General features: G+C 40.8%; 1 protein-coding gene across 1 annotated transcript; it reads right to left on the bottom strand.

Annotated features, from left to right (window-relative positions):
• Window positions 1-361: 361 nt before the first annotated feature.
• zmp:0000001114 (suppressor of tumorigenicity 14 protein homolog) lies at window positions 362-21,203 on the bottom strand. Its single transcript, XM_040116982.1, has 19 exons — window positions 20,926-21,203; window positions 14,510-14,657; window positions 13,727-13,887; window positions 12,479-12,549; window positions 11,806-11,978; window positions 11,066-11,101; window positions 10,404-10,632; window positions 8,924-9,063; window positions 8,663-8,766; window positions 8,138-8,247; window positions 7,389-7,519; window positions 6,798-6,902; window positions 5,981-6,088; window positions 5,508-5,621; window positions 4,839-4,958; window positions 4,172-4,352; window positions 3,037-3,305; window positions 2,330-2,466; window positions 362-2,187 (listed from the first exon to the last, which is right to left on the bottom strand). The coding sequence occupies exons 1-19, from the start codon at window positions 20,950-20,952 to the stop codon at window positions 2,026-2,028; spliced, it is 2,526 nt and encodes an 841-aa protein (XP_039972916.1). The 5' UTR covers window positions 20,953-21,203; the 3' UTR covers window positions 362-2,025.
• Between the last annotated feature and the right edge of the window lie 28 nt (window positions 21,204-21,231).

The following is a 21,231-nucleotide window of genomic DNA, read 5'->3' as shown; positions in this document are numbered from 1 at the left end:
ATGTGCATCCACCTCCCGAAGCTGACGTGCCCATCTTGTAGGTTAATAGGATAGAGCTGTAACAAAGGTAGGTACTATCTGACAATATGAGTTTGTCTTGTCACCTCTGTTCCCCAGGTAGGAACACTTCTCACGATGGGGAGGAGAGGTACATGCTCATAACAGTTCTACTGTGAGATGGGACAAGGTCTCACAAGACATTATGCAAAACATAATTCAAAATGAGACTTCATCAAAGACAAATAATACAGGTAATGCAATTAGATACAGAGGAATCAGATAAAAGATGTTTATTATCATGACTCTTGTATTAAAAAAAAAAAAAAAGACAAACATATATAAAGAAAGGATATAAAGTATGTCTATAATCTAAAACACAGTCACAGTGCACAGCGCTCATGAAAATATCTTCTAAAAGTTGTTTTTGCTTCCTGCTTTCTGAAAAATACACATTTACTCTTGCATAGTTTAGCAGTCTATGGAATTAATAAAAGGTACAGTGAGAAATATCCCAAACAATTTTCTCTGCTTAATTTTCCCCCCTTCAATAAATAATAGTTATGCAAATCTTTGGTTTGCTTATCCAGGATGTAATATTTCCAGGATAAGTCAAGAGATGAAGGCAAACAGACTAAAAAAAAAAAAAAACCCATCCAGTCAAATCTTGGATTTAAAAGTTGATTGAGTTGGTTGTGACCAAAGAGAGGAAACTCACGGGCATATGAACTCATTGCATTGCTCTGGCACCTTGTGACAACCCCATTGGTTGGCTTTGGCTCTCAGGTGTATGCGACTGAAGACTTCTATTACCTTGAGCTTAACTAGAGACCTGGGAAAAAGCCATCTGTAAAGGTATAATACAAATACTGATCTAGGACCCCCCTTCAGATCAACAACTTTGAACAACTTATGCATTACTCCACTCTCAGATCAGAATTCCTCAAGGACCATGCTAATGTTTTTGCCTGTTTTAGCCCACAGGCTACAAATCTGGTATACTTAACATTACTACTGGCCATTTTCCAAAGCAAACCATGGGCTTTTAGATTTATTAATTCATTTTATACCTTCAAGGCAGCTTCTGATTTTCATTTATCTTCGTATGATATGAAAATACCCCTTAATAGATTTGAGCATGATGTTTGGTCGTTTTTTTGTTGTTCTTTCATTTTTGTTTTTTGTTAAACTTCTGTTTTATCACATGGTAAAACAACTGTCTCTGCAAGACGATATTTATACTTTACTGATAAGAACTGAGACTGACGGCTGCCTGACAGCTACGTAGATAACAATGCTTTGATCAGTTGAAAAACCTATGCTACGCTTTGGAAAACGTTCAGCTGAGTATGAGTGTTTTGTAGTAAACAGTGTAAAGCAAGCGTTACAGTCCTTAAAGATATTGGATTAATAAAACCCCAAATTTATAGCTATCTATCACATGAGCCCACTGGCAAAGTGCAAAATTCACTGCAGCCCAACAGGATGAAGGAATCTCACCTGTTGAGAAATACATAATACTAAGTCTTCAAAACACAATTACATTTTCGGGGATTACTGAAAAACACACTTTAAAAACTGTAAAATGTTCAAATTCTGCATCAACCCTAAAATGATACATTTTACAAATACTGGAAAAATGATTCCCAGAATATCCATATTTTACTATTTGTACTCAGGGTGTATTCACCAGTAAAACATGAAATTATTGATCAGGGTAAAAGACACTGCACTGATTTACACCTTTAAAAACTATACAAAGTGTGGGTCACTGAGGTTTATGTGTAAGTGTATGTGTGAGTGTGAGTGAGTGAGTGGAAAAGAGGGGGTTGGCAGCCAAATACAGGACTTTAAGTCACTGGTTTGTGTAACTGGGTCCATGCAACAGTATCCTCAGTCTGCTGCTACATGAATACATCTAGGAGAGACTTGAAGTCCTGAATCAGACTCAAATGTTCCTTCTCCATTATTTTTAGCAATCTGACGTTGTTCCCCACTCTGTATCCCTCCCTGTTCATCACAGCATCATCAAATCCCTGTCTCCTTCTTGATCCAGTCTCTCAGCTTGGTGATGCGCGAGTAGACACCGGGCTTGTTCCGACGAGCACAGCCCTCACCCCAGCTCACAATGCCAGCCTGGAACCACTTCCCACTCTCCTCGAAACACACCAGGGGGCCTCCGGAATCACCCTGGGAAGAAAAGTCAGGGGTGATCGGTTATAAGATTGGGTTTGGATGTGAGGGCATGATAATTATATGGGTGTGAAAACCTATCTATATCAGCCCTTTTTTCTTATATTTTTTTCTGGAGAACATGGTTGCATGGTCTCACCTGGCATGCGTCAACTCCTCCAGCCAAGAATCCACTGCAGAGCATCCTGGAGGTGACTTGGCCCTCTGTGACCACGTTACATACCGTGTCGTTGATGATTTTTACTGACGCCTTCTGCAGTAGCTGTGCCTTTTGACCTGTAAGAGCACGACAAAAGGGGTCAGCGCTCTGCCACGTGACCTCTGTGTTCGTCACCAACATCAAAGGTGTTAATGGGCTGGATTAGTGTTAGCTAATGAAGGTTTAAGAGGCTTCCCAGGAGAGCAGACGTCTGTCTTGATATATGGATATGGAAGAAGGCTTAATGGAAGAGAGCAGATTAGAAAAAGATGAGAGAGGAGGGAGGGAGGGTTGAGCGGAAGAGAAGTATGTCATGACGGGAGAGATAAAGAAATGGGAGGGACATTAAAGGAAAGGAAGAAGACTGGATGAAATGAGAAAGAGATAAAGGGAAGGAGAAGGAAGCAGACAGGGACAGAAGATGAAGGACAGAGATGAATAGCTTATTGTGAAAAGGATGGGGGAGGAGTGGGATGTCTTAATTTTGATGTGTGTTGGATATGCCAAAAGGAAAAACAATTGTAGAGTGGGTCAACCTTAATTGAGGAATAACAGTATAAATATTCAAATTAGTATAATAATAAGTTACTGTGAAAAACAAAAAATGACTACAGTTCTAAACAGAATCACCAATTTATGCATAATACCTCCTTCTCGGAGCGCGCCCCAGCCTGTGACCCAGCAGGACATGCCTGCAGGGAAGACGTGGGAGGAAGAGGGTAGGCAGATGGGTTGGATGATGTTAGTGAACTGCAGCGGCCCGTCGAGCTCCAGCAGTGCAATGTCATAGTCAAAGGTCATCTGGTTGTAATCCGGGTGGGATATAATCCTCTTCAATGGGCGTCGCTGTACACCATCCTGCTTGTACTGGTCCTGCATGCCACTGTATGTCTGCCAGTTGGATGCAACATGGTTCCTGTGGTAGGATGTACAGCATAATGGGGCAAAGGTTATGCTTCTTTACATGAATAAGGCAGCTTATTCATGCTGAGCAATCTAATACATCTCAACACAATAGCCCTGCAACATTTGCTACTTTTAAGGTTATATGGTTTACTCTCTGCTGAGACTGTGTCAGAAGCAATTCAATATTAGACCACCACAAATTACAGCCTCAAAAATGACCAAAACCTCTCAACAAAACTAACTATGGTAAGCTTCACAAAGGTAGAATTTGCCACAACGTTTAATATTGCATTGTTTTTAATATTCATGGTACTTTTGCCTACCATGTGCAAAAACATGCAAAGTTGCAGAGTACTTATGATGATATATAACTAAGGGAAACCTTTGTAGTGGCTTCCATACGTAATCTGGAAAATGCCCAAAAATTAAATGATGGACTTTTGTATAACATATCAACACCAGCTGTGAATCTGTAAAATTAAAACACATTCCCTGCTCAATAAAAACATAAGTGGCTCAGGTTGAACAGCAAGGTTAGTGCTCCACCTACAGGGCACTCTGTTGAATACAGCTGCATGCTTTCATGGATGAATTGCAAATTCATCCCCTCCCCCAAGGTTTTCTGAATTAACTGTCTCAGACTTTGCAATTTGTATATAAATCGTCCCCTGTTGTGCACAGTCCTGTTTCTTGCATATGAGACGACTGAAAAATGAGATCTAAAAAATGTTAAAAAATGTGATAAATAATAAAATATAAAGGAAATAACAGTTAATAGCCAAAATATATGAGAGGGGATCTATTTCATGGTATATACAGTACAGTCTTGATCTGTACATGTTTATGAGACCTGTGGATATGTAAGCTGTGACTCACGCTGGGTTGCTGGTGGCAAAGCAGTGGGCAGCTGAAAGAAGCCACCTCTCAGAGATGATAGAGGCACCACACACATGCCCACTGGTCACGAAGTGAAGGCTGACCTGCCAGGGCCACTCTCCCAGCTCAGCGTTCTGCCCTCCCACGATGCGGTTCAGCTTGTAAGGCCTAGTGCCACAATCTGACATTTATCAGAGAATGCAATGACAAAGGAGGGACGTTGGATGGTGAGAGCAAAATAGTAGGTGAGACTGGCATGAATGATCAGAGAGATAAGTCAGAAAATGAGATGAAGTTGACTTGAAGTCATCATGACGCTGGCCTTGGCTGTCAATGGTACTATGACCCTCTGGAATCCTAATAAGGCACACTGGCATATTAGCTGATCAAAAAAAAAAAAAAAAAAAATACAGACACACCCTGGGGCACTAATGGAGGAAAAAACAACAACTTCAGAGATGACAAGAGCTGCTTTCAAAGAAGAATGAAATAAATAAAGCAGCCGAGGCCTGAGGCTCTTTTCTAACAGACAGCCCAACGCACATTTCAACCCTGCTCCTCTATAATCTAGTTGAATGACACTGAAGAGATTAGATCCACTTTCAGCTGTTTCAAAATTTTTTAAAAGTTGAGTGTAAGATGGGAAAGGAATTAAAATATTTCTTACCACAGCCGGCCTCGTCTGAGTTATCAGAGCAGTCGTTGACACGGTCACATTCGGCATTCACTTTGTTGACACATTCTTTGTTCTTACACCTGAAGCTGAAGTCAGAGCAGATGCCCACAGCTACAGTGGGGGGGAGACAGGTCCCATAATCAAAACACATAGCGTATTTCAGTCAAAGTGTTAGAACATTGCTAAGTCTAACCAGTAAAATACTATGCAATCAGCGAGGCTTCAAAGCGAGGCTTGAATGCACAAAGCGTAGTGATTGAGGAGCAGATTGCATTGATTGGGAGTATTGATTGGGGTTGAGGTCTAATATCCCTCCTTATTCACAGAAGTGAAAATCAAAAGGAAATACAGGAGTGCCCTCTGTGTGTGTGTGTGTGCGTGCGTGTGCGCGCGTGTGTGTGTGACCCACTGAGTGAGTGAAAGGGAAACTGATAAAGAATGAAGGAGAGAATAGGAGGAAATTAAAGAGCAAAAAACACAATACAATGAAAAATGCTTTGAATTAAGAATAACTGAGTCTCCAGGGCAGCATCTTTGTAAAACCTAAAAGTCAAAAGAGCTTTGGGTGAAGGTTAAATGCTTAATGGTTAGTGTAACATGCTAATAAATGACTAATTTTCAAATGTGCGTATGGCTAGGAAGGCAAAAGCTGCTACTTACAGGTTTTACAAGAGGCCTCGTCGCTTCCATCTACACAGTCCCGCTTATTGTCACACACAACATCCTGGGGCATACAAACCCCATCCCCACAGCGCCACTCATTCTCCTCACAACCTGGAGGCAATGAAACATAGTGACGAGGATATTATGATAAAATAAAGAGGAACACTTGAATAAGGAGACAAGGCAATAAGCTTTAGAAGGACATTAGTGGTGCAGCCACGGTGGACATTAGCATCTGTCTCCATTCTTCTTGTGTGTATTACACATGATTAAGCATCAGGACAGATGCTGAACAAATTGGGAAAGGCTTCAAACAAACTCCATTACTGATAGAATAATGACTGCACACAGTCCATGAGTCAGTGATCAGAGCATTAGTAGCGATGTTCCTTTAATGTTAGCACAATTAGCATAGCATTAAATAGGGTTTGTATCCACTAAAGAGCACTTACAGACAAGGGAATACTCACTGCACTGTTTCTCATCGCTCCAGTCTCCGCAGTCGTTGACGCGATCACACACCCAGAGCCTTGGTTTGCACAAGTGATTGTCACAACCAAACTGGTCCTTTTCACACTCTGAGGTGACAGAAATGTCATGTATTTAATAGTGCAACAGAGGAAGATGTAAATATGAGTGATTTGAAAGGGATGTTCAACAAAACAAAGGGTTAGATGACATAAATATGAAGCTGCAGACAGCAGTCAGTTAGTGTTGCTGAGCACAAAGACTGGAAACAGCTAGCTCGGCTCTGCGTCGTGGTAAAAAAAAAAAAAACAACTGTCTTCCAGCAACTGTAAAGCTCACTCATTATACATTATATATAGTTTACTTAATTTGTATCAAAACAAAAGTGTAAAAACGAGTTGTAATAATACTGTTGGTGTGTGCAAGACATTTCTTGGCTGTTCACAGTGAGAGTCTTTCTGGAGTGTGGCAACCTCACAGTGAAATAGTATCATTAAAAAAAACCCCATAACAAACACAACATGTTGTTTTTACTATTTAGATTTTGTTATATTTGGACAGAGCCAGCATAGCCATTTCCTACTGTTTCTACTCTTAACGCTAGACTAAGCCGACTGGATGCTTGCCGTGGCCTTATATTTCACAGGCAGATATGAGAGTGGTATTGATCTACTCATCCAACTCTTGGCAAGAAAGCCAATTTCACAACCTGGCAGACTACTCCTTTAAAGAGCTCGGAGAAGGATATGGTAAAGAGAGTAAGAAATGAGAAGGGGAGGAAAGACAGATAAAGTGTGGTTGGGTCAAGGGGGAACTTACGGCACTTTATCTCGTCGCTCATATCACCACAGTCGTTCCAGCCATCACAGTGCAGCTCCTTGGCAATGCAGATGCCAGAGGCGCACGCAAACTTGTTGGGGCAAGCTGCTCACATAACAGAGCAAAGAGGGAGGGAGCAGAGAAAAAAGGAGAGACAAATTGACAAATTGAGCGAGAGGGAGTGACACTGTATGTTCACAACATCCATCATGTGGCCAATGCTTGTCCCTTTTGATCAGAGCAATTATAAATCCATTTCAGTCAAACGGGAGACACCATAAAGAGCGGAGGGTATTGAAAGCGGAGTGTCCATGACTGACAGTCGCAAATAAAATGGACCCAATAAACAAGCTCTCTAGTGATTAGTCTAGCTCTTGCGTTTCACTGCTGTGGTTTCTGAGCCTCTATCACTAAAACAGCTCTACTTGATTGTCAGTCAGCCACTGTGTTGTAGTGTCTCAGACTGCACAGTTAGTCCCCCTGTATTGCTCTGTATTAGCAGACTATGAGTGTCACTGTCATGTTGCAACATTTCACCCATCTCGCCAAGTGTTGTGTCCATGTGGGTGCCAGACACGACTTTTAACTCACGGTTTGCGGGATCATATGCGCTGTACTCAGCACTGAAGCCTTTGTCAGTAAAGGCCTCATCGGAATGGAAGCTCACTTCTAGGACGTTTTTGTCACTAGTCAGAGCCAAAGAGGACATTTCTCCACAATACCTGCGGCACAAGACCAATGTTTAGAGAAAAATTAATGTTCATTACAACTTGTGTTGCATTTTTGTAGTTCTAGTGGTTATGACCACAATGTTCTCACTGAAGTAATTCCTGGGATTAGGGAAACGGGCAATATCACTAAAACAAAGTCTAATGGGGCAAGAAACTGTCAGATAATTTAGTTAGGCCATATAAAATTTTCTATTTGGAGGTAAAACTGGAAGTGAATGTGAGTAACTGAACAGGAAAACACTTTGTGTGCCAATACAGTACAGTGTACAGCAAATACAGTAGGTCAAAGTTGAAGCAAGAAGTCAGTCTGTAAACGGTGATGGACAGTTTAAGGCATCGTTTTACCATTCACCTCTCTTTTCTCTTCCGGATACATTTGACCAACCTGAAGGTTTGGTTAAAACCTGCAAGACTACTTGCTTGACTGCTCATGGTTCAGTCGGACTACTTATCAGCTTGTCAACTTACTGAGAAGAATGTTTTGTATTTACTGATGATAGGAATGTTGCCAAAACTTCAGTTGTATAAAACTGGAATTTTCCTATAGTGCACACACTCACAGCCATGTAAAACACACAAGATATGTAATTTACATGACTTCAGTCTTACTTGGTGCCCATAACCTCCACATAGTCTTTGTGACACACACGGATGTCCACCCCGGGCTCTTTCATGCGGAACATGGTGAACGTCACCCTCACCTTGTTCCCATCAGGGACCTACAGCACAGAGGAAGAGGGGATCGGTTCATAAGAACCTTGTTTGCCATGCATGTCACTCCTCGACCTACACACACGACATGCCTCTGTGTCATGTGTAAATGCAAGCATTCAAGCGACACACCCAAACAGGGACTAGGCATGCATATGCACGTGTACACACACACACACACACACACACACACACACACACACACACACACACACACACACACACACACACACACACACACACACACAACTGCGGCAGCAACAGCAGTCTGACAGATGAAGATAGAAGAGGTACTGAACAGCTTGGCTTCAATGGTGCTGCCTCAGCAGTCCTCTTATGGCAGGCTAAGGATGGCAGAGGAGGAGATGGGTGGAGGGGCTTCACGTAGAGGAGGGGGCTAGGGATAGGAGCAGCAATGCAAACCTTGATGGTCCACTTGCAGTCCATGGAAGGAGGATAGAAGCTGGGGTGAAGTGGGGAGGTGAAGACTCCTTCTTTCTTAGAGAGGAAACCACCACAGGTTTTTACTGAAAGAACAGGTCATTTATTCACACTCTTTCATGGCACATTATCATTTGTATTGGGTTTAAGTATTAATATATCTAGGTGAACTGTTGCAGATATAGTATAGAAAACAGCTGGCAAATGGATGATGTTAAGCACTGTGAATGTCTACTTGATTACCTTGAGACATGGGGATGGCTTTGTACTCTGCCTCAAAGCCCGGCCTCTGGACATCACTGTCAGTAATCAAGTTAATCAGCATGATGTTGCCAGAAGACAACACCTGCAGAGGGTTGGAGGGGGGCCTCTGACCACACTTCCTGTGAGAGAAGGATTAGTAGTCAAGCAAGATAGTGCACAAATCTGGTACGATTACAGGATCAGAAATAAGTGTTTGCAACAAATTGTAGTAAACACAACCATGAAGCATAGGCTGAATGTCTGATGCATTTAGTGAATGGAGTTTTACAGTTTTTTACGATGTACGACCCTTAGGGAACTCAAGTATAGCTGTAATTCCTTTCAGTCAGAAGCACTAAAACATCAATGCAGCAAACAAGTTTAAAATACTAGAAAAAATAATTTGGAAGAGAAAATCAATAGATATGCAGAGAGAGGTAGAGAAAGAAATAAGGCAAGATGTGCCAGCACTAGATATAAATTGCTTAGGCGGAGTTTCAAAGTCAAACACTAGGTACATTAGCAAAGAGTTTCAGCACTGCTGGCGGCAGAGTCATGGAGGTGTGACTGACACTGCAAGAACAGTAATACATCTACCTTCAGTACAATAATGTCATTATAGAGTATTATATTATGGCTCTCATAAACCCTATGTCACCTTGGATAAAGTTGATTGCTCAATGGCATTATAAAAATACTTGCATCACTTGGTAATGCATATTTATTTGTCAGTTGTCAAAATTGCCTGCAACGACGACTGATGTTGCATTCAGGAGCCTGTAGTTTCAGAATTTTACCACTCCCCCATAGAAAAAGTGCAATTACACACAGCTGTGTAGCAGTATTTGGGTTTCCACCCTTCACAGATTTGAAAGGAGAGGTCTTTTTGAGCCAGCTCAATCTCACTGAGGTCTCACAAGTTAACAATAAAATGGGACATGCAGCCCTGAAGGCTTCTGAGCAAAATAAATAAATAAAAAAGTTGTAATCACAAATGCAGTGAAAGGAATGAAGTGGAACATGTTTTCCACCCACATCAAAACAGCTTTTACTCCTAAATCCCTCTGCAACATTTCAGTCAAATAAAAGTGATGCCTAGTGGTTGTCCTCTGGGAATCATGTAGAGCTATAATCACCCCCCCCCTCTGATGTTCAAGGCTAAATAAATGTTGGTTGAGCCCTATCAAACAAACCCTGCTACCAACGTTTAAGGCAAAATGAGAATGTGATTTGTCTCACAATTTGAAGTTCTGTTGGAGCAAAAATGAGTCAATTTACTGGTTCTCTTTCAAATAAAATTCCTCTCGGAGAGAGGCATTAGTGCAAGGAATACTTGCACTGCATACTGCAAGAAAATAGTATTGCGGTAAAACCTGATCCATCCATCAAAGAGTTAACCTTTAAAGAGCACCAATATGACTTTCTACTGTGGCCAACATGTTTCCTAAACCCTCTGGACATTCACAGCCCCATGACTTACTCTGTGATGGCCTGAGAATCATCTGGACTCAAGGAGTCATAGATGGAGACAAAGTCATCAGAGCAGTCATCCTCGATGTGGAAAAAAGGGAAACTGACAGATATGGCTTTGCCCCGTGAGGCTCGGATTTGCCACTGACACCGAGACTTGGCGGGGTAGCCTGTGGGGTACCCTGGAGATGAAAATTTTTTCGCGTTTTCTTCAGCCACCAGGCGGTAGAAACACTCCGCTGGGAATAAGAACACTGGTTAGATCATACAGTGTACACAAGCAGATGAAACTAAGCAACAGAGGTTTATAGCTGGTAAATTAAAATGTGATCATCAACACATTCTATATCTTCTTCTTCTGTTTTTCCATCCTCTATGCTACAGATGTATGTAAAGACAGATTAATGTAAGGATAGTACAGCTAATATGGTAACGTAATAAGGTCTAATCATCCCGAGGTATTAAATCACCAGAAAGTGTCAAAGAAAAAAGTGTCGGGCATAGTGACTGACTCGTCCTGGCCCGATAAAGGGTTCTCAATCTCTTACTAGAGCAGCACATGTACAGTACAGGCCAGGATAGCCATTCGTAACAGACTGGCAGGAGGGTGAGCATCTAGCCATCTGGAAAATTACAGCTGCGAGTGATTGAAATGGGACACTCTGTACTCACTGGCTCTGGGGTTCCTGGCCATGCGGGGATCTGTGACTGGAGACAGAGAGAGAGGGCGGGAGAGAAACAGGAGGAAACATAAGAATGGGTCACTAAAGTTGGGAGGCTGATAGAATTTGATGCATGAGCCTAAAATATTTGGGTTGCACATTTTCTGTTCCATTTCCCTGCGGTTAAGGGAACCGGTGATGGTGTGTAGCTCTTTCTGCCCCATCTCACCTTGCCCTACAGCAGCAACTCATACATCTCTGTCTAACTATCTGGGACAGCAACATCAAATCATACCGACAGAAATCATTTTAGAGAGGACCAAAACAACTGAGTCACAGGGCCAGCGCTTGGCTGGTGGCCAGGATGTGGACAAATGCAATGGGAATGCTGAGAAGACAGAAAGAAGAAAAATGGCCGTCTCAAACCAGGCCAGGGCCCAGCTAATATCATTAGACGATGCAAACGGCACAAAAAGTGCAATCTCAAATGCAGAGAGGTCTGGCTTATCTATTATCATCTTATCAGCACAACTCATGGCGAGCTCCTATAATACAAACAGAACGCATGCAGAATACCAATGCTGATAGGAGATGACAATGACCTCATTGAGATCTGAATTCTCAGTGTTTTATTTTTGCTGATAGTTAAATGTCATATTCTGGAGCCAGCTGTAGTAAACACCCAGTTGTCCTAATCTGTCTGCCCCGTGGTCTGACCCCTTCCCCCCATCTGGCCTTGGTGGTACCTACATGAGGCAGTGACTTCACTGATCTTAATATCCCTGCGGCTTGTAATGCCGCGCTGCTCCTTAATGCCATTCTCCAGTGTCTCCAACACCCGCTCCTCAGAGAACTCCGGCACGACCTCCAGGTCTTCGACTGGAATGTCAAACTGGGACCAGTAGTAGGCTATCACTCCCTCACTGGTGCAGGTGAGAAACGGATGGAGGGTGGGAAGGAAGAGCATAGAGAGACCATTCAGTAACAAGCTTCAACATTTAAAAAGAAGCAAAGGCTAGTGGAACATGGCTGATTTGGATAACTGTAAAAATCACAAAAGCAAAAATCGAGCAGTAGCTGCATGCTCTGTCCACACCCTGCGCAGTGCAGTCATAATTTACAGCCACTGTTAGTGCAGCACTTTAGTGTAATTCACTACAGTGCAATGCTACACACATAACGGAGCATGGTCACAAGTCAACAGACCACACCTAACCTTAATTTTGTAGGTGCAAAGAAATGCAACAGATTGAAACTTACTTGCTTTTTGTTACACTTACACTTACAGGTCAGTGTAACAAAGATTTTCCTTCATAAAATATTAAATGAAAAGTTTCTCTTCTATATTAGGTTTTCACAAGCATTACAGTGGACTGTTCAGCAATATAAAAAACATTAGAGGAGCTCAAGATCTCAATGGTACCTGAATGCAGTGACCACCGATCTAGTGTAGTAGTTTGCGAGGAATGGATCTTTCTTGTAGTTTTCCCCGAGCTGCGTAGAGAAAAATGTATTTTTACTGAACAGGGCATGTACAAGATTTCTGCTTGTCTGCCTAAAGACAAATTATCATGTTAACATAAAAAAAAACTGCCAGCAGAGCACACAACAGTGGGAATCTCAATTAACTGTCTTGCCTTCAGCTGCACTGAGCTACGAACTGTATCAGACAAGGATACAGGCAGTTTGTGGTTTTGAATGCAGGTCACTACTATATACTGTACATGTACAGTGTTAGCTAACATCAGAGCAAGTACTATACAGAATGGTAACACAAAGTCAAAGAGCATCTGATCAAAAAGCTTTGATTTAAATGATTAGTGATAAAAGCAGAAAGTGACATGGAGGTAAAGGAAGGGGATTGTTCAAGGGACAAAGTGGTCAATTGTCATAAAATAAAATGACCGTGACCAGTTTCAAAATTTCCATTTCTAAATTTTACGTCAGCAGCATCAAATATGAACCCATTTCCACTTTACTAATCCCATGTAGGAGATACAGAAGAGACAAAATACAATTTTCAAGGGATTCCACAGACAGGTGGTGCTAGAGTGGCAGAGTAAAGTTGCTGGATAACGGGTTAAACATGCCCAGCATTGTTTACTTGGAGCCGTACCCCACAAGTTGTACCTGTATTGTCAACAGCATCCTAGATCTGAAATTATTCTTTAAATGCTGTCCCTTTTGTTGTATGCAAGAGCAAACCTAGTACATCATAAAGCTCCTCCCCAGTCGTTTAGTCATCTAAAATTCAAGTCTACCACTTCCACTCTAATTCTCACCCAACAACCTCACTTCTGTAGCTTTTCACTGAAAAAATGTGCACTCGATTGGGTCTGACTGGGCCTTTTGTTATCAACATGCTCCTAAGTGATGCTACAAACATCTCCACTGTCTCCAATGATAGGAGATGCTGTCGAGGGAATTACTAAAGGGAATATATAGCATTTTATTCCACCCACACAAATTTGCCTTCAGCAGTTTCTATGCACTGCAAAGGGGCATATTTAAAAAGCATTACCACAACACCAAAAAGAATCCACAGCTAATCCTCAGTGAGAGAAGAGAACTGAGTGTAATACTATACTCAAAATAGTTAATAAGAAACAATGTAGATGAAAAAAAAGGGGACAAAAATAGGAAAGTCATCGTCTTTTGGTGTCAAACTCACAATTGCCTCCAGGTTGCGTGCCAAATCCTCAAACTCTTTACTGTTTGTATCCTCCAGCTTCTTGTCATACGGTACACCAACCAGCTTCATATGCCCACTGAAGACTTGTATTGATGGTCTAAGCTGCTTACTAAGGGTGGCTCCTGAATCAGCATCTTTAACTTGGAGGAGAGAGGCAGATGAGAGTTAAGTGTTTGATCAAGTAATGCTATAAGATAGCTGCTTCTGATGAAAGAGAAGTCTTGGGGTTTAAACAGGCCTTGAAGCAGTATTTTAAAGTTGTACAGTGTGATCTCATATTGAAAAGACAGTTTGGCTATCGGAGCAATTAAAAAAGCCAGCTGAATCAAGAGGCTGTTTATCAAGACTTCAGAAGCCTTTTTATCAGACCCTGTAGATATAAATGACAGGGAAGCTGTGCCATGGACTCGGTGACATTTGTCTCATTTACAATATTAAAGGAGAAAGTCAGAGCTGTCAAATAGGCTAACACTAATGGGAAATTACAAAGTCCAAACAAGCCCTTCCAAATGTCTTATGTCAAAGAGCTGTGCCTTCACAGCAAGTGGAAATGATTCCCTTTACAGTTTCTGATGTTAGCAATGTAAACACTCTGAACTTCTCATTTAATTCTATCAAAAACAACCTTGATTTATACCCAAAGAATGAATGCACAACATTTCCATAATTTTTTAATTTAGCCAAACATAGAAACACATAGCACAATACTTCAAGTCTCTATTGTGGATGATATAATGGAAGGAAGCTATGTATTATACTTACAGACAAACAGCCAAATGAGGAACGCTACAACGGCTGCAAGGATGAGAAGTGCCAGAAGAACCCCGATGACAATGCCGGTCTTCCGCTTTGACGACGCCTTCTCTTTGCTGGTTAAGAAGTCAATCCGCTCATGGTGGCCATTGCGGCCCTTATGCAGAAAAAGAACAAAGAAGACTCAAACATAGAGCACGTATGCCATGTTCTGGATGCAGATAACATTTACTATGATTACAATGTGAACTACAACAGATATCAAATGCAGTTGCAAACACTAATCTTAAATTGTACCCAAACCTTAAAATAGATCTCAAATTATTCTATAAGGATTAGGTCATCAATAACAGTTTTTGACTGAACAAACTGCAATTTATTCTAATTCTGTACAGATAAATAATGCAGAGTCTTTAGTTGGAAAACTCCAAAAGATTTGTTTGGTTATACAGTATACATTACATATAAATGATTTCCTTTAAATGGCAGTTGTTAGCCACACACCACAGTCTTCTCTTTAACAACATGAGGTCCTAACCGAGCGTTTATATGAAATTCTGGAAATGCTGACATACTGCACATGGGATTTTCTAAAATTAACATTAGAGAAACAACACTGTAAACACACTAATCTCGTAACTGAAATGATAACCGCATCACTGTTCCTCATACATATCTAGACTTATTAATACATCTTTGATATGTTTACGGGCTAACAGAGACAAAAGGAACAGGCAATTTGCTAAATGGTGTAAAACAAGATCAAACATCAACAGCAGTTTTACTTCTTAGTATTTAAGTGATGATTAAAATGTTGAAAACTGACATAATGTTGAAAAAAATATGATGTGAAAGGCCTTACACTACTTTATAAGAGTGACAAGTTCAAACAGGCAGCTTGTGTATTTTTGCAAACCTAGCCAAACCTGTTATGTTAATGTGATAGAGCTCCCACAGAAATACCTCCATGTACACGTAACGTGTATTATGAAATTGCATGAGAACTGAATTGAACTGACTGAGGGTATGGGCATGTTTCTTTAGGCTGTGTGCGTGTTCTGTCGATACTGTAAGTGTGTCTGTTGTTGAACCCTCTAAATTGGGCGGACACAGAGAAAGGTTTCAGGCCGCTTAGCAATCAACACACAATGAATTCAGCGCCTGTAGCCCATGAGGGAAGAAGACCATTAGGGATGGAGAATCAGTTTGGTATTAAATCAATTTGTCAGATGTGCTGCCCCTTAAGATGGGGGCTCAATTACATGAGTCTAGATGATAACTCATGGAAATTAAGGCCTATTCTTACCCAGCCCGGGCTTCCACACATGCTTTCTAATTGGAATCTTTAACAGCAATCATGGGCCAGAATGAGGGAAATCATTAGAGATGGGGTCAGCGAGTGCTCCAGGGTCTCTTTCTATTAGTCACCCCGATCACAGCCTAATAAAACCATTACATGCTCTTCATCATATCCCATTCTTCACTCCTAGAAAGAAATACTGTCCCACTTTTAAAAATATGTGTAGCATTTTTTAAATACCAGGGCAGTTTGCGAGTCCAATTTTAAAAAGTAGAAAAGTAGTGTCTGTCTGTCTGTCTGTCTCTCAAAACTGAATTATGAAGAAAAGCGGAATGATTCTGAAATCAGCTGCTAGAGAGAAATTCTAAGTGGACTAACCCGTCTGACAATTGGAAACCAGGCTACCACTGAGGTGTGGTTTAAGAATGAAAAAAAATAAAATAAAATAAAATAAAAAGGCTCACCCTAAAGCAGAGCTACTATGGAAGTTCAGCACTAGTCCTAATTTACAATGATTGCTCACACTAATCCACGTCTCTTGTCAGTGTTTAAAGCAGAGATCTACCATAATGTTAAGTATAACTTTGAGGCACAGGAACGTAACTTGATTATTTCTGTTTTCATGACTATAAATTGATTTTGTACGTAATTATTTATCTGATGACTGCATTTACTGGTGCGCGTACACAAACAATAAAATACAAACAGTATAGGAGACACAGGGCCCGGCAGCCCTTTGCTGCTACAGAGCACAGGGGAGGAAAAACTTAAAAAGCTCGGAGTCCAAACAACATTAGTCATGTGGATTATTTTGTATCAGTTCTCAGTTGATCTACAATAATAGAGGACGACATAAGAAATGGGAAATAATAAAGATGAACTGAGTGCACACTGAAAAGACATTAAATTGAAATTTAAGTCAAACTCATTAAAAAAAAAAAAAAAAAAAAAAAAAAAAATCATATTTGGGCCAATATATAAACAGTTATTTTATATACAGTACTTCGGGCAAACAATATTTCACATTATTAGTGCCTTAAGTAAAATAAATAGCTGTTTTTACTATTCCTCCTGATGTACAGATTCTCCACCACCAAATTTGTCTTAATAGATGGTAATATAGCCAACACTACAGTGAAAGAATGTCCTACCCAAAGAAACTGTTTTTTGGCTCGTTTCTCTCATAGCCCCAAACCTGTATCTGTATATGAGTTCAGTGTGAGAGTTAACGCAACAATTTGTTTCATCTTTGCCCCATTACGTCAACAAACTGTCTCTGCCTCTGGTGATGTGGAGAGGATGTAGAGTCCCAAGTGCCTCCTACGACAGACACTGATTACAGGCAGAGATATCGGGCTTCTTTTCGCAGAAGACGTTTGGACACGTCACAGTAGGAAATGCGAAGAAGTGTAAATGATAAAATGAAGGATAAATGACTGAATTCCATTTAGCTGCTTCATTGTATTGTACATGCTGGCTCACTGTCACACTGTCATAGCTTACTGGGACACTGGGATAGTCCTGGGAGAGTTGTGTCCTGCCGTCCTTTTAAGGGCAGCAGCAACACCACTGGAGAGTCTCTAACCCCTAGTTTTACTGGGTGTGAACAGCATATACACAACAAGCAACCATTTTTCGCAGTCGTCATTGTCTGTTCATACAGGTACAACCCAATACTCTCTCTCTGATATACTGACTATAACTTTTTGTATGAGTCTAAAAAAAAAAAAAAAACAGCTGTGCAGTCTATTTCTTGGTGCTGCACCAGCTCAAGTAGATTGTCAGCATACTAGGAACATTTTCCGAGAGTTAGCTCTGGGGTACAGCTTAAAAGAGCACTCCGCCCTTATAGCATTGCACTCCCATAACATTGGTGGAATCACAATGGACAGTTATTTAAAATTGTTGTTTCATTTTTCTTCCTTGTCAAAACCTGGCACCTGCAGTACCCACAATGCAACTCAACCACTGACAGTTCAGTCAGAGATTCAGGTGTGTTTTGCTAATAGTGGCTCATGAAGCCTCAAGCTTTGAGCTTCAAGCAGAGATGAGGAGCGGGCTACAGAGGTCTGGTAAACTCACTTCTTTCTAACTTCCGCCCACAGATTTTTTCTTAATTTTTTTTTTTTAATTTACAAACTTGTAGTCTTCAACCCAACCCAAATTTATCAGATTATCTGGAGCCACAAAAGGCTTTATACAACTTTTTATACTAGTGCAGCAGTACTCCTCAAGACTTTATTAACAGACGTTGATGTGTGAAATCAGTGGAGTTCCCGTTTAAAAAGCTCTCATGTGCTATCTCCGCACTCACCAGCACTGATCTATCCTATCCACACAAACGAGCCCAGAGACTGCATCCAAAACGACCAATCAAATTGGACAGCCAGTCAATGCAATTTAGGCTTCAGTGCTCTCATATTTACTTGCAGTAAACAAACAACTACACAACTCTCTTACCTGGCAGTAGCCTCAAGCAGCCATTAGCAGTTAGCCTTTTTTTTCACTACAGCATCAGCCAGGTAGCTGTGTATGAGGAAGACTGGTGCTGCAGCCTCATGACATCCTGCCACCTTGCCGTTCATAGTGAAGCTGGGCGGAAGGTTTCGGAGAAAATGAGCCGACAAATCATCCCTTACTGCATCTCCCTCACTAAAGAACTGAGGAAGACTGCTGGCGGAACAATTCTGTTGCTTCCCGCACATGGAGGCACACTGATTATCTAATTTTACGCAAACTCTGTACCCAAAGATGGCTACAGCTAAAGCTAAAGGGCACACAAAGCCCGTGTTAAAGATTAAACCTGTATCCAGTTTTGTTTTTGAATGTATCATTTAGTGGAGTCAATAATAAGAGATGTGATACTAGCACCGCACTCACTTCACCTCTGTTGCTCAGTTTCAACATGACTACCCTTGAAATGTTAGCTGAGAAGTGACCTTGCCTGAAGAATTATTCACTGATTTCTCTGCTGAGTCACCACACAAACAGATTGACTACATTAATCATAGTATTCCCATTTGATCCAGCATCTAAGACTGGCCTCATTGTCTGTTTGTAATCAAATATTAAAAAGAGAAAGAAATGTTAATTTTTCAACAGTTTCCCTCATACAGTGTATATAATTTAAAAGAAGTATCTGTCCCAGCTTTCTGAAAGAAAAAGATAACAGGTGTGGAATGGCAACTTTGTAACTTACATAGAAAAAGAAAAAAAACTTTTTTTTTTCTGAATCCTGTTACTGTTTGCCCACATTCTTAGTTTCCACAGGGGTAAAGACTGTTGTCATGAAGCTGTCAAAAAGAAGTTGTAGCGAGCTGGTGAATTTGAGCAGCACCGACCAAAGCCTTGTTACCATTAATGAGACCCTTTACAGAGGAAGTTCACATTTGGCTGTCTGTTACCATTTTCTGCCGACATCCTGTGCTGGTATTTCATAGAGTCTCAAACAAGACTAAACTATGTAGCAACAAAAATTGTATTGGTATTTACATCACGTACGCATGATCCAGGAGTATCTGACTTATAGGGTAGGCAAAATAAGCTTTAAGCAGTTTTCACATCCTGTTATCACTTAAAATAAACGCCTGCTTAAATATTACACAACAAAAAGCTATGGTTTGCAGTGATTTTAAAACAATTAAGAGGCTGTTTTGGTTGCTCTAAACATCCGTATAAATCACTGTGGCAACCTGTTTATAGCTTTTATTGCCTAAAGAAAATTATATACGATTATACTCAAGAAAAATGTGTGTTTATTCAATAATAATTCAACATGTTCCACAAAGAAATACACCTATAGTTATTGTCAATACGCACAACAACTACAGCCAGTGGGAATTAAAATGTTACCTATCTGAATGTAACTACCTACTAGCAGCCGCGCAACTGATACCTCACCACACCTTGGTGTGAGGTTTAAAGGAAATGAGACACTACTGTAGATTTTGAACAGTAGTTACACAAACTTATTCTGTGAAACACAGGAGTGGTTCTGAGAGCGGTCTGACTGTCACTCCGCCAACTACACCCTTCCTCAGTCTGCCTGATGAACTATATCGTTTATATTTTGGAATATACCAAAGTAAATGACATTCAACCAGCTTCAAATGGACACAAATGTTTTTCATACATTCAACAATGTAATGTAGACAAAACTAGAAGTGTAATTACCAACTATTGGTACTTACACAGTACGCCTGACTTTATAGGCTTTATAGGCCTCTAGCCCTCTCTCTGCATAGAACAGCAGAGATCAGCTCTTCTTAATATATAACCCGATCCAGATCGCAGAATATGCAGTGTTGAATGGTAAATTATAAAAATAATTAGTACAGCTTTAAGATGTTTCTCTACATATGAAGAAACTCAACTTAAAAGTAACAATTAAAAGGTAAACACTGATGTGAAGTCAGCAAATGCTGTAGCTTCTAACTCTGATGAAGCCTTTTTCCCCCTATTTTAGAAAAAATAGCTTTTTTCTGTAAAGCATAATAAAACGAGGTTTAAAAGAGATGAAGCATAACCTGAAAATAGTGTGTGTGAAAAAACATTATATTAAATATTATATTCTATTATTCATCACAATATCTTTTTTCTTTCTGAAGGCAGAGTAGATTAAATTAAACAATCCTCCTCTTCTCCCACACTCATGCTGACATCGAATTCAAAATGTTCAACTCTCAAGTCTGTCTCTGCGTGACAGAGCACGGGCCGAGAGGCAAACACCACAAGAGAACTCATTTTTAACACCAGTCAAGTGGCCCTGGTTTAATGATTCCTTCAAACATTTATAATGGAGGGAAAACTCCATCCTACTTTCAGTGTTGATCCTAGAGGCCCGGAACAAACTGACTGTTAAATAAAGACCTTGGCACACACACACACACACACACACACACACACACACACACACACACACACACACACACATTTAGACACAGCTCCAAAAGAAAACAGGTGATCGGCTTCAGATCTAAAGGCTCAACAAACTCTGGCTACATAATAAATAATTTTAAAAAAAACAACAACAATTATTGTGTCTCACTGTGGAGAAAAACAACGTGTCCCTAAAATGACATCAAATATAGGTGAAATCCGCAGTGTGAAATGTGACAGAACTTACGTCGTACTCATATCTGGCGGAATACATCTCCCAGAAAAACACTCCAAGTGTCGCTCCACAGGATCCAAGACAACTCCTCGCTTGTGTCTTGTGACTTCGTTCCCCTTTTTCCAAGAGTGTTGCAAAATTATGAATCCGTAGTGTTTAGATCAGTGGGGAGGTGGGGGGAAAGTATAGGTACAGTCGATAAGTCGAAGCGACAGAGTCTCTTCCTGTGTCGTCGAGGTGCCGAGGACGCTGAAACACCTGAGGCCGACCCCTTCTTCAAACACCTATGGTACAAACCCCGCCCAAAAATACCTGCCG

Source organism: Xiphias gladius, chromosome 22, assembly GCF_016859285.1.
Source record: "Xiphias gladius isolate SHS-SW01 ecotype Sanya breed wild chromosome 22, ASM1685928v1, whole genome shotgun sequence".
NCBI lineage: Eukaryota > Metazoa > Chordata > Actinopteri > Istiophoriformes > Xiphiidae > Xiphias > Xiphias gladius.
Note: the sequence above shows the minus strand (reverse complement) of the source record. Positions and strands in the feature narration are given on the sequence as shown.

Coding starts and splice junctions, on each gene's coding strand:
- zmp:0000001114 (XM_040116982.1), bottom strand. CDS start 20,952: ATGTATTCCGCCAGATATGAGTACGAC. Junction 9,064..10,403: donor GATTCTCAGGCCATCACAGA/GTAAGTCATGGG, acceptor CTTCTCTCACAG/GAAGTGTGGTCAGAGGCCCC. Junction 8,248..8,662: donor ACTGCAAGTGGACCATCAAG/GTTTGCATTGCT, acceptor TCTGTGCTGTAG/GTCCCTGATGGGAACAAGGT.